This window comes from Camarhynchus parvulus, chromosome 1A, assembly GCF_901933205.1.
Source record: "Camarhynchus parvulus chromosome 1A, STF_HiC, whole genome shotgun sequence".
Lineage (NCBI taxonomy): Eukaryota > Metazoa > Chordata > Aves > Passeriformes > Thraupidae > Camarhynchus > Camarhynchus parvulus.
Window position 1 is genome coordinate 68,953,551 of NC_044586.1, and position 14,405 is coordinate 68,967,955.

The following is a 14,405-nucleotide window of genomic DNA, read 5'->3' on the forward strand; positions in this document are numbered from 1 at the left end:
ATCCATCCATCCATCCATCCATCCATCCATCCATCCATCCATCCATCCCTCATCCATCATCCATCCATCATCCATCCATCCATCCATCCATCCATCCATCCATCCCATCCATCCATCCATCCATCCATCCATCCATCCATCCATCATCCATCCATCCATCCATCCATCATCCATCCATCCATCCATCTATCCATCCATCCATCCATCCACCCCTCAAATCATCTTTCCAATCCCCAGATTTCTGCTCCCAACCAAGCCCACCACAAATCCTGACCCTCAACCACACCAACCCATCCTCATTCCCGATGATCACCCAAGACTTTTCCACCTGTTAACAATTCCATCACTGCTCCCCTTCTTTTCCCATCCCCTTTCCTAAAATTTTGGACCAGGTGGCTGCTGTGAACAAAGAGGCGCCTCCTGCAGAGGTCGTGGCTGCTGACGATCACAGGACTCAGCTTCTGTACCACTCTATGCAGCCCCAGAGAGTCCTCAACAGGTGAGTTCCTTTCTCCAGCTGCTCCTGACGGTGCCACTCAGGCACAGCAGGATTTTGTCACCTTCAGAGGGACGTTTTTTCCCGAGGAGGAAAATCCTGCAGGATTCTGCCGGCAGCCTGGAAACGAGGCAAAGCTGATTTGGTCCGAATTGATGACGAAACGAAGCTTTTCATTCACCTCTAAAAGTCTGAGACAGATTGTCCACGGCTCCTCTCGCTTTCCTCAAAGCTGTTGGAGCAGATGGGCATTTGCACCGCAAACGAGAGATGCAAAATTCCTCCCCTTGCCCAAAGGAAAAATCCCTGGAGGCAGCAGAGAGCTGGAAAATTTCTCCTTCCGCTTCTGCCAACGCCTTCTCTCCCCAATGCTGCATCCTGTTGGGATAAAATTATTCTGTTTGGGGATTTTGGGGCACATTTCGTGTTCATAAGGGGAAATTTCAGTGTCTTAGTAGAAGGAGGAGATGATTCCATGAAAAGCATGGAAGGCACAGGCAGGTGGATGCTCTTTTCCCAGGTGACTCCTCCCAGTCTGGTTTCTCCTCTGAAAAAATGGAATTTTTGCTGCTCTGCAGCTTTGTTGTGATATTTGAGGAATTCTTGGAAAATTCTTCCACATAATCTGATGGAATACATCATAAATTATTATTATTATTATTATTATTATTATTATTATTATTATTATTATTATTATTATTATTATTATTATTATTAATATCATTATTATTAATATCATTATTATTAATAATAATAATAATGATATTAATAATATTATTGTTGCTTTGGCTGCAGCGAGCACTGAGATCAACCTTTGTGCCCCACACCCCATTTTGGTGCTGAATTAATTCATAACTGAGTAACCTGATGGAAAAATCCAAGATTTAGTAACTCAGAAATTTGTATTTTTATTGTGACTGTGTTTTCTGGGATCATCCACAACAAACAGGAGCCTTCCCAGTAGTGACACCAGCTCTGAGAATTCTTTTAAAAACAAAGATTTCTTTATTTTTGCAAGGATGGAGATTTCTTAAAATAAACCCACAAAATTGGATTATTTTTCTTCTTTAAAAAAAAAAAGCCCTAAAGGCACAGATTTATTTTTTTTTTCCAGGGCTGTGTTTAAATATTTGCTTAGTGGATTTTGGATTGATGGAAAGAAGGAATTCTGCCTTCTGCTAGAGGAATCGTGCACACAAACACAAAAACATCAGCCCAGCCCCAAAAATTGTTAATGACGCCTGGAGCATTGGCTGGGGCTCAGCTGGAAAGCGCCCCAGAGTCATTAATGAAATCTTCCTAATGATTATTGCCCTTTCCACCCTAAAATTCCTTTTGGAACCAGACTGGGGGAGTTCATTTGCATCTCTCTTTCTCCATCGGGTTATAATTAATTCTGGGTCCGTGATATCTTTATTATTGCAAATCAAACCTGAAAACAAAGCAGAAAGTTTTTTATTCTTGCCTGTCCTGCAGGCACAAAACATTGAATTTCCTATTCTTTTCTTCTCTCTCTCAATTTGATTTTTTTTTTCTGTAATTACGTGGTAACAGACCAGTGAATATTATGGGTATTTTCCCCTCCTAGAGATGCAGGTGACATTTGAAAATGTTGCTCAGAGTGACAACATGAGGAGCAGAAATTTAATTTAATTTAATTTAATTTAATTTAATTTAATTTAACTTTACCAGTCTGTTGGGCCAGGACAGGATGATCTTTGGTACCTGGCTGTTGAGGAGGAACCCATTCAGAGCATGATTCTTTTTGACAATTAAAATAATTAATCACTGGAACAATTCGCCAAGAGTTCTCCACAACTGGAAGGTTTTCAACTCAAATAGGATCTCGTGGAACCCCAGGCATTGGGCTGGAAACAGGAACCACCTTGGGGAATTCCAAGTGGGATGATGGTTTAGATCATCAAAATAATCCCTTTTGGTCTTAAAATTGATTAATTTTTCACAGCAGTGCCCACAAAGACAAAGAAATTTGAATTATGAGCCCAAAACTCTTTTCCAGAATCTTCTTCCAAGCTGTAAGAACCCCAAACTTTCAGAGTTGGGAACCCAGAAATGGTGATGTGATGATGGACAGGATTATGGAAATGTTCTCCTGAGGAACTCCTAAATCCCAGGAATCCGAGGACAGGGAAAATCGGGAATTTATTGAAGAGAATTTGAATTTTGAGCATGATCTCATCAAGGGATGATTTATTGGGTGTAACATTTCCTTGAATAAGGAAAGGTGCCAGAGCAATTCTGCATTTTCCAAGCCTGGAACAGGAACCAACTTGGGGAATTCCAAGTGGGATGAGGGGATTATAATTTAGATCATCAAAATAATCCCTTTTGGCCTTAAAATCTGTTAATCTTTCACAGCAGTGCCCACAAAGACAACGAAATTTGAATAATGAGCACAAAACTCTTCCAGAATCTTCTTCCAAGCTGTAGGAACTTCTACATTTTTAGTGGTGATGTGGTGAAGGACAGGATTATGGGAATGTTCTCCTGAGGAAATCCTAAATCCCAGGAATCTGAGGACAGGGAAAATTGGGAATTTATTGAAGAGAATTTGAATTTTGAATTTTGGGATTTAAATTCCCGTCCAACCCACCCCATTCCAGGATTTGATGTGGAAAATAAAAGTTGTTTTTTTTTTCCCCAGCACTGCCTTGCCGTAATTATTCACAAAAATAATGAACTTGAGACAAAAACGAACTTTTCTGCGACATCCTGATCAAGTTTGGACCCTTCCTCACTTCAGCTTTTTTCTCAAATTTGAAATGGTTCTTTCAGAATGGATTTTTCAAGGGAATTTTTACCTTCTGCAGGATTTTAATTTATCGTGCTAATCTGCTTTTTCTGCTAATTATATCCATAGATCCTGGTAGGGAACAGAGGAGCTTTGCTGCTCTTAAAATAAAAGTAAAGCCATGATTTTGGAATTATTTTCCTCCTTGATTATATTGGAATGTTGTCTTTATTCCTTAAAGAACGAGTTATTTGTGAGAAGGATGGTAAAATAAATATATTCTATAAATATATTTTATTTTCTTATATTTTCCTATATTATTTTCCTATCTTTTCTTATATTTTCTTATATTTATGTTCTTGTATTTTTCTCTTCTATTATTTTCTTGTATTATTTTCTTATCTTTTCTTGTATTATTTTCTTATCTTTTCCTTTATATATTATATTATATTATATTATATTATATTATATTATATTATATTATATTATATTATATTATATTATATTATATTATATTATATTATATTATATTATATTATATTATATTATATTATATTATATTATATTATATTATATTATATTATATTATTTTATATTATATTATATTATATTATTCTCTTTTCAGGTGTCCTCTTTAAAATCCCATTAAATGGACACAGAGGCAGTTTTCTTTCACTTCAAATTCAGTTTAAACTACTTATAAATTAAAAATCACTCCATTTGGAATTATTTCAGTCATCCCTGCCATATTTCCAATCTTAAAATTTACCTGAGATTTAAAAATGAATTTTAAAAAAATTAAAATTTAATTTAAAATTCTATTTTTAGTTCATTCTGCCCATTGCAGCTCGAAGTGGAAAATCTGAGGATTTAATCCTCGGCTCAATGTGGAAAAATGGCGAATTTCATATTTTTGCAGCACTTTGGGTCTTTTTTTTGTAGTTTTATTTTTGTTCAGTGAAGTTTTAGTGATCTGAATGAGGTTTTTCTATTTAATTGAAGAATTTTTACACCTTCATTGGACACGGAAGGCAACAAGGCCATGCAGGAGGATGGAATAATCTGTAGGATTGAGTTTATTCCAGATTGATTCCAGTTTTCCTGCTGATTAAAATATTCCTAGGGTTGGAAAAAACAACAAAAAAAAACCAAAAAAAAACAAAAAAAAAAAACAAAAAAAAAACCAAACCAACCAAAAAAACCCAAAACAACAACAAAAAAACAAACAAACAAAAAAAACCAAAAAAACCAAAAAAACAAAAACAAACAAAAAAAACCCACCAAAAAAACCCCAAAAAACAAAAAACCAAAACACCAAAACCACGAAATCCCAGCCCTTTAGAAAAGGCTGAAAATCAGAATAAAAACAACATTATTCCTTTTAAAAAAGAGTCTTTAATGCCGTTTTTAATGCCATTTTTACATTTAGAGCGCCTTGATTTTTGCGAACGAGCTGAGATGAGTCAAAGGGGCGATAAGATCTCTGCAAAGCTTTCGGAAAAGCGGCCAAAATTTGATTTTTAGGTGAATTAATGGGAATTAATTGCTTTTTTGCAGCACTTTGCCCACCCTGGATGATCCCTACCCCATGCTGGTGCTGGTGGGCCCGGTGGCCGGGGGCAGGAGGCAACTTTCGCTCAAAATCTGCAGACAATTCAAGACTTTCTTCAGATTTGGGTAAGTTCTGCTCCCTGGGCTTAAAAACACCACCAAAGGATCAAAAACAATCACCAAAGGATCAAAAAAATCACCAAAGGATCAAAAAAATCACCAAAGGATCAAAAACACCAAAGGATCAAAAAAAATCACCAAAGGATCAAAAACACCAAAGGATCAAAAAAAACCACCAAAGGGTCAAGGTTGGAATTGCTGCTGGTTTGGTTTGTGGGTTTTTTTTTTGTTTTTGGAAAGTTCAAAACCAAAGAATTTTGCTGTGGTTTTGTGTCTTCTCGAGGCTTGGTTGGGTGGATTGTTAATGAGAGAGAAGCTATTTGAATTAGCAAATTTGTAATTTGTCAGACAGAAAGTGAAACCAATGAAAATCACAAATCAAAATAGAAAATAAACAAATGAAAACAAAATAAAGAAATGTAACCACAAACAAATGAAAATCACAAACTAAAACAGAAAATAAACAACGTCAAACAAACAAACAAATGAAAATCACAAACGAAAACAAACAAGCAAATAAACCCACAAATCAAAACAGAAAATAAACAAATGAAAACAAAATAAATAAATGAAAATCACAAACCAAAAGAGAAAATCAACAAAACCAAAACAAACAAATGAAAATCACAAATCAAAATAGAAAATAAACAACATCAAACAAAATAAATAAATGTAATTACAAACAAATGAAAATCACAAACTGAAACGAAAACAAGCAAGCAAATAAACCCACAAATCAAAACAGAAAATAAACAAATGAATACAAAATAAGCCAATGAAAATCACAAATCAAAACAAAAATAAACAAATGAAAACAAAATAAATAAATTAAAATCATAAACCAAAAGAGAAAATCAACAAAACCAAAACAAACCAATGGAAATCACAAATCAAACAGAAAATAAACAACATCAAACAAATGTAACCACAAACAAATGAAAATCACAAACTAAAATGAAAACAAACAAGCAAATAAACCCAAAAATCAAAACAGAAAATACACAAATGAAAATGAAATAAATACAAGAAAGTCACAAACCAAACCAGAAAACAAATGAAAATGAAATAAACAAATGAAAATCACAAATCAAAACAAAAATAAACAAATGAAAACAAAATAAATAAAAATCACAAATCAAACCAGAAAACAAACTAAAACAAAACAAACAAATGAAAATCACAAATCAAAACAGAAAATAAACAAATGAAAACTAAATAAACCAAAGAAAATCACAAATCAAAATAGAAAATAAACAACATCAAACAAAACATAAATAAACACAACAAATGAAAATCACAAATCAAAACAGAAAATAAACAAAAAAAAAATGAAAATTACAAACCAAAAGAGAAAATCAACAAAACCAAAACAAACCAATGAAATCACAAATCAAAACAGAAAATAAACAAATGAAAACTAAATAAACCAAAGAAAATCACAAATCAAAATAGAAAATAAACAACATCAAACAAAACAAATAAATGTAACCACAAACAAATGAAAATCACAAATCAAAACAGAAAATAAATAAATGAAAATGAAATAAATAAATGAAAATCACAAACCAAGAGAGAAAATCAACAAAACCAAAACAAACCAATGAAAATCACAAATCAAAACAGAAAATAAACATCAAACAAACAAACAAATGAAAATCACAAACTAAAACTCAAAACAAACAAGCAAATAAACCCAAAAATCAAAACAGAAAATGAACAAATGAAAACTAAATAAATAAATGAAAATCACAAATCAAAATAGAAAATAAACAAAATCAAAACAAATTAAAACACAAACCGAAACAGAGAACAAATTAAAATGAAAGAAACAAATGAAAATCACAAACCAAACCAGAAAAGAAACAAAACCAAAAGAAACAAATTAAAACCAAACCAGAAACCAAACATAAAACCCAGAAACCAAAACAGAAACTAACCAAACAAAAAACATAATAAAAGAACAAAAGGAAAAAACCCCACAGACCAAAACAAACAAAAAACCCCCCAAAACATGCAAAAAAACCTCACAACCAGAAATAAAAAAATCACAAACCAAAACAAAAAAGACCTTAAAACCCAAGCCGCCCAAAAAACCCAAGCAAAAAAAAACCAAAAAAAACCAAATAAAAACCCCAAAAGAACCAAAAAAAGCTCCAAAAAAAACCCCAAAAATGAAAAACCACAACCAAAAAAATAAAGAAATCAAAACCCCAAAAAATCCTGCTCTTGCATCCCCTTAATTCCCCATTTATTTATGGCATTAATTTATCCATTCATTTTCAATTTAAGGGGAAAATCTGTTTTGCAACTGTAAAAATTCCTTTCCCCCCCTTTATTTAAATCCATATTTTAGAAATGACAAATTCCACTCCATTTGGAATTATTCAGATATTCTCTGAGGGTATTTTTGGGGGGTTTTTTGGGTTTTTGGGGAGTTTTGGGGGTTTTTTTTGTTTTGTTTGGATTTTTTTTGTTTTTTGAAGAGCATTTTTCCATCGTGTGTTTCATTCCCTACAACTTCCACGGACGAGGGGGGAAAATAAAAAATCAAATTTTTAAAAAAAGGGAATAGACAGAACTTTACCAGAGCAGAAAATTGTCAACCATCGAACAAAAGTTGTGTTTTTAATTATTCACGGGGAGGTTGGAGCGATTTTCTGCCCGGAAATTTCAAACATTCTGCTCATTCAAAACGGATTTTCTGCAAGATATTCTGGCAGCATGAATGTAAACATGGCCCTGCAATTAAAAAAAGGCTGAAATGGGTAAAAATCACAGGAAATCCAAGAAAACTGGCCCCTCCAATGGTCTGGGTGGGTTTTGGGTTATCCCAGAAAAAATCAGGGAATTTTTACTCGCTGCTCTCATATTTTGGGGGGGAAAAAAAAGTGCCACCCTCTGATGCTGACACAGAATTTTTACTGCTTTCCAGCCCATTTCTCATGGGAGAAATGAGGAGAAATGAGGAGAAAAATCTGATTTTCTGCATTAATTAACTGGGGGATTTTGGGGTGGTTTCTTTAGGGATTTTTTGGGGGTTTTGGGGGATTTTTTGGGCATTTTAGTTGGTATTTAGTGTTTCATCCTAGTGGCTGAGGTTTGTCCTTATGGGATGGCTGGGCATTCCTTTCCCTGCCTTTTACCCAGTTTATTGGCAAAGCAGAAAAAAATGGGAAAAAATCTGATTTTCAACCAGAACCAGATCCACTCAATACTTCAGGCTCAATTTGTTACCTGCATTAATTAACTGGGGGATTTTGGGTTTTTTTTTAATGGGTTTTTAGTGTTTTGGCCTGGTGGTTGAAGTTTGTCCTTATGGGATCTCAGGGAATTCCTTTCCCTGTCTTTTCCCACTTTAATGGCAAAGCAGAAAAAGAAAAAAATTCTGATTTTCAAACAGAACCAGACCCACTGAATCCTTCAGTTAATTAATGCAGGTTAGAATTCAAGAGTGAAGTATTTTGGGGGGGATTTTTTAGGGATTTTTGGGGGTTTTTTTAGTGGATTTTTAGTGTTTCACCCTGGTGGCTGAGGTTTATCCTCATGGGATGACAGGGAATTCCTTTCCCTGCCTTTTTTCCCATATTAAATGCAAACAAGAAACAAGGAGGAAAATCGAATTTTCAAACAGACCCAGAGCCCCTGAATATTTCAGTCTCTAATTGTTTCCTGCATTAATTAACTGGGGGATTTTGGGGGATTTATTTTGAGGTTTTTTAGGGATTTTTTGGGGGTTTTTTAGTGAGTTTAGGCCGGGTGGCTGAGGTTTATCCTCATGGGATGGCTGGGCATTCCTTTCCCTGCCTGTTTTCCCCAGTTTAATGGCAAAGCAGAAAACTGGAAAAAAATCTGATTTTCAACCAGAACCAGATCCACTCAATACTTCAGGCTCAATTTGTTACCTGCATTAATTAACTGGGGGATTTTGGGGGGTTTTTTAGGTATTTTGGGGTTTTTAAATGAGTTTTAGTGTTTTGGCCTGGTGGTTGAAGTTTGTCCTTATGGGATCTCAGGGAATCCTTTTCCCTGTCTTTTTCCCACTTTAATGGCAAAGCAGAAAAGGAAAAAATTCTGATTTTCAAACAGAACCAGAACCACTGAATCCTTCAGGTAATTAATGCAGGTTAGAATTCAAGAGTGAAGTTTTTTGGGGATTTTTAGGGATTTTTGGGGGTTTTTTTTAGTGGATTTTTAGTGTTTCACCCTGGTGGCTGAGGTTTATCCTCATGGGATGACAGGGAATTCCTTTCCCTGCCTTTTTTCCCATATTAAATGCAAACAAGAAACAAGGAGGAAAATCGAATTTTCAAACAGACCCAGAGCCCCTGAATATTTCAGTCTCTAATTGTTTCCTGCATTAATTAACTGGGGGATTTTGGGGGATTTATTTTGAGGTTTTTTGGGGATTTTTTGGGGGTTTTTTAGTGAGTTTAGGCCGGGTGGCTGAGGTTTATCCTCATGGGATGGCTGGGCATTCCTTTCCCTGCCTGTTTTCCCCAGTTTAATGGCAAAGCAGAAAACTGGAAAAAAATCTGATTTTCAACCAGAACCAGATCCACTCAATACTTCAGGCTCAATTTGTTACCTGCATTAATTAACTGGGGGATTTGGGGTTTTTTTTAGGTATTTTGGGGTTTTTTAAATGAGTTTTTAGTGTTTTGGCCTGGTGGTTGAATTTTGTCCTTATGGGATCTCAGGGAATTCCTTTCCCTGTCTTTTTTCCCACTTTAATGGCAAAGCAGAAAAAAGGAAAAAAATTCTGATTTTCAAACAGAACCAGAACCACTGAATCCTTCAGTTAATTAATGCAGGTTAGAATTCAAGAGTGAAGTTTTTTTGGGGATTTTTTAGGGATTTTTGGGTTTTTTTTTTAGTGGATTTTTAGTGTTTCACCCTGGTGGCTGAGGTTTATCCTCATGGGATGACAGGGAATTCCTTTCCCTGCCTTTTTTCCCATATTAAATGCAAACAAGAAACAAGGAGGAAAATCGAATTTTCAAACAGACCCAGAGCCCCTGAATATTTCAGTCTCTAATTGTTTCCTGCATTAATTAACTGGAGGATTTTGGAGGATTTATTTTGAGGTTTTTTGGGGATTTTTTGGGTAATTTTAGTGGATTTTGGCCTGGTGGCTGAGGTTTATCCTCATGGGATGACAGGGAATTCCTTTCCCTGCCTTTTTTCCCACTTTAATGGCAAAGCAGAAAAGAGGAGGAAAATCTGATTTTCAAACAGACCTGGACCAACCGTATATTTGAGTCTCTAATTGTTACCTGCATTAATTATCTGATTTTGGGGGTTTTTTGGTGAGTTTTTAGTGTTTTATCCTGGTGGGAAGATCAGCAAAGCAGAAAATTGGGAGAAAAATCTTTTCCCACTTTAAAGGCAAAGCAGAAAAAAGGGAAAAAATCAGATTTTCAAACAGAACCAGACCCACTGAATCCTTCAGTATTAAACTGCTACCTGCATGAATTCGCTGGGTTTTGGGGTTTTTTGGGGGGGATTTGGGTGGGATTTTAGTGTTTTATCCTGGTGTGAAGCTGAGGTAGCTGCGTTTTTCCTTTCCCTCCCTTTTATCCCAATTTTCTCCCCACTTGCAGGATTGTCTCTCCCTTCCCCATAACCATCTGTTTAAAAATTGGACTTTTTCTTAACCTCACAGTTCAGCCCAGCTCCTTTTCCACTTTTAGGATTGGACTTTATATCATCCCCAAGCCTGACAGAATTGGGGAAAAAGAAATGGGTTCATCATTTCTGAGTCGCAGGCTGCCGTGACAGCTCCAGCTCAGGCCAGGCTGGGCTGGGGAGGGATTTATAACCGAAGCACCACGTTCAATTTCACTTTTTTGGGGTGTATTTATGGGGCAATCTTTCAAACCCCCAGCATTTAGGGGTGTGATTTGCACCGCTTTCTATTTCTCGTATTTCTTCGCTGCTTAAAAATCAAATTATTTCTAGTTTCCTTGCTTTCCCCCCCTTTCCTCCTCACTGCGATTCCAGAGCTGCTGCAGGGATTGAAACCTGGTTATTTCTTTTTTTATCCCATAAATCTGCCAGGCCCTGCCACACCACCAGGAAAGCTTATTTTGGGGAAGAAAACAGGATGGATTATCATTTCATTTGTGAAGAGGAATTTGACAAAATGGTGAAAGCAGTAAGTTCCTGGCTCCTGTCCCTTGGAGCTTTTTTCCTGCTCCCACGGTGAACTCAACTTCTCTGTCCAAGCCTGGTTTATTTTTATATTTTTTATATATTTGTATATTTAATATATATGTATAGATTTATATGTAAATATATTATATATTATATGTTATATATTATATAATATATAATATATATTATATATTATATATTATATAATATATTATTATATATTATTCATATATTATTTATTATTATATATACTATTTATTATATATCATATATAAAATAATGTATATCATATATATAATATATATTATATAATATATAATATTATATATAATATAATATATAAAATATATAATATATAATATATTATATATTATATGTTATATATTATAATATATCTAATATCATATATAATATATATTATATAATACACATATATTATATTATATTATATTATATTATATTATATTATATTATATTATGTTATGTTATGTTATGTTATGTTATGTTATGTTATGTTATGTTATGTTATGTTATGTTATATTATATTATATTATATTTATATATTTTATATTTATACCTTTATATATTTTATGTCTATTTAATATATTTTTAATAGATATTTTATTTTATTATCACACCAGATTTGTGCCTGGCTGTGAATGTTTATTCACTCTCAGTTGAGTTTTTAAATTCATAGACAGAAATGACAAATTTCTTGTAGGTTTGTGCTGTTTTTTCCCCTGTAAATGAATTTATAGAAACCACTAGATGGGCAAAATGGCCAGTGGGGAATATTTAAATAATAGTACAACCGAAAAATAAACTTATTTTCAGGCACAAATATAACGTGGGGTTTATTTGGTTTGTTGGCAAAGCTTGGAACAACTGAGCTGGCCTTTCATGAGAACAGTCATCAAGGGGTTTAATTTTAATATTATATTTATTTATTTATTTACATTTATATCTTATATTTTTATATTATAAAAATTTTAATTTTATTTTAGTATTTTATTTTATGCTTAATTAACATTGATTTTGGGCTCGCATTAACTCTGATTTTTGGGGTCTCATTGCCCTCATTAACGCTGATTTTGGGCTCTCAGTGCCGTCATTAAAGCTGATATGGGGCTCTCTAATTAACGCTGATATGGGGCTCTCTAATTAACGCTGATTTTGGGCTCTCTCGTTAATGCTGATTTTGGGCTCTCAGTGCCTTCATTAATGCTGCTTTTGGGCTGTTAGTGCCCTCATTAATGCTGATTTTGGTTTCTCTCATTAACGCTGATTTTGAGCTCATTAATGCTCATTTTGGGCTGTCAGTGCGCTCATTAATGCTGATTTTGGACTCTAATTAGTGCTTATTTTGGGCTCTGGGTGCCCTCATTAATGCTGATTTTGGGCTCATTAATGCTGATTTTGGGCTCTCAGTGCCTTCATTAATGCTGATTTTGGTTTCTCTCATTAATGCTGGTTTTGGGCTCATTAACACTGATTTTGGGCTCTCTCATTAATGCTGATTTTGGGCTCATTAATGCTGATTTTGGGCTGTCAGTGCCCTCATTAGTGCTGATTTTGGTTTCTCTCATTAATGCTGATTTTGGTTTCTCTCATTAATGCTGATTTTGGGCTCATTAATGCTCATTTTGGGCTCTCATTAGTGCTCATTTTGGGCTCTCAGTGCCCTCATTAGTGCTGATTTTGGTTTCTCTCATTAATGCTGATTTTTGGCTCCTTAATGCTGATTTTGGGCTCTCAATGCCCTCATTAGTGCTGATTTTGGGCTCATTACCGCTGATTTTGGGCTCATTAATGCTCATTTTGGGCTCTCATTGCCCTCATTAGTGCTGATTTTGGGCTCATTAATGCTGATTTTGGGTTCTCATTGCCCTCATTAACGCTGATTTTGGGGTCTCATTGCCCTTATTAATGCTGATTTTGGGCTCATTAATGCTCATTTTGGGTTCTCAGTGCCCTCATTAAAGCTGGTATGGGGCTCTCTTATTGACGCTGATTTTGGGCACGTTAACGCTGATTTGGGGCTCTCAGTGCCCTCATTAATGCTGATTTTGGGCTCATTAACACTGATTTTGGGCTCGTTACTGCTGATTTTGGGCTCTCATTGCCCTCATTAACGCTGATTTTGGGCTCTCATTGTGCTCATTAGTGCTGATTTAAACAGGAAGAAGCGAAGTCAGGGAATCCCAACGCGATTCACCCACTTGAGGCAGCTGTTCCCTTCGGAACATTTCCCTCGGCATTGTCCTTGTTCCGAATTTCAGGGGAGATTTCTGGCAACCTACAAATACAGCGGGCAGCGCTACGGCCTGGCGAGAGGCACGCTGGAATCCATAGCCAAGGAGGGGCTGGCCACCTGTGTCCACATGGAAGTCGAGGTGAGAGCACCCGGTGGGACGAATTCCTTCGCAGCACTTGGGACAGGACAAAGGGAACGGCCCCAGGTTGGATATTGGGGGAAATTCCTTCCTGGAAAGGAAAATAAAGGGTTGGGACAGGTCTCGGGGTCGGCTGCTTGTTCTCTGCCCCCGAGGTGAGTTGGGTGGTCGAGGGAGCGACGCCAGGCTCTGAAGAATGAGACTGGACTCTCTGGTGTTCGGTCTTCGGATTGTTTATTAAATCTTATCTACAAAATTTTCTCCCTGGCAGACAGAGGTCTGACCAGCAAGGCAGCCACGACGCTCTCCGCCCGCTCCCAAGGCTGCGCCGTCTTTTATACTACAAATCACATATATCATATTTACCTTTACTTTCCAATACCCGTCACCCACGTTAGACAGTGCACCTCTACTCTAAACCAATCACCAAGTGCCACCATCACAGCAGAAAATGGAGAACAAGAAGAAAAAAGAAGAAGGACGAGACACGCCCTGTTCCCTCCATCTTGTCCCCATTACCCTTATACCAAAATTTTTAAAACTTATATTTTCACCCTGTGTGCACCTTATAAAAACACCCTTTAAACCTGTGACACCTTCCAGCCCTCATACCAAACTGGCAATTCATTTGCAGGATCGAAATCCAGCCACCAAGTGTTCCGGGCATCATGCCAAGATCTCCGAGCCCCGTGACGGGGTTTCGGCTCTCGACGTGGTCTCAGGAGACTCCTCACATCCGGAGTGATGTGCAGAGTTCCCACAGACAGGCATTGGTGGAGTTCAAGGAACATGAGGATGTGGCACTTGGGGGACGTTGGTCGGTGCTGGGGGGATGATTTTAGAGAGCTTTTCCAACCTTGGTTTAGTCAGAATCTAAATCCCTTTGCTGGTCTGTTGCAGCTCTGAATTCCACAAACGGTTTCAAGAAAAAAAAAAAAAG

At 36.0% G+C, this 14,405-nt stretch overlaps 1 protein-coding gene across 1 annotated transcript in view; it reads left to right on the forward strand.

The window, feature by feature from the left end:
* The window catches only part of LRGUK (leucine rich repeats and guanylate kinase domain containing), a 53,158-nt gene that overhangs the window by 19,307 nt on the left and 19,446 nt on the right, over positions 1-14,405 (forward strand). The window contains 4 exon segments of the mRNA XM_030960849.1: positions 393-499; positions 4,806-4,925; positions 10,977-11,073; positions 13,352-13,465. Of these exon segments, the coding sequence (XP_030816709.1) occupies positions 393-499; positions 4,806-4,925; positions 10,977-11,073; positions 13,352-13,465 (438 nt within the window).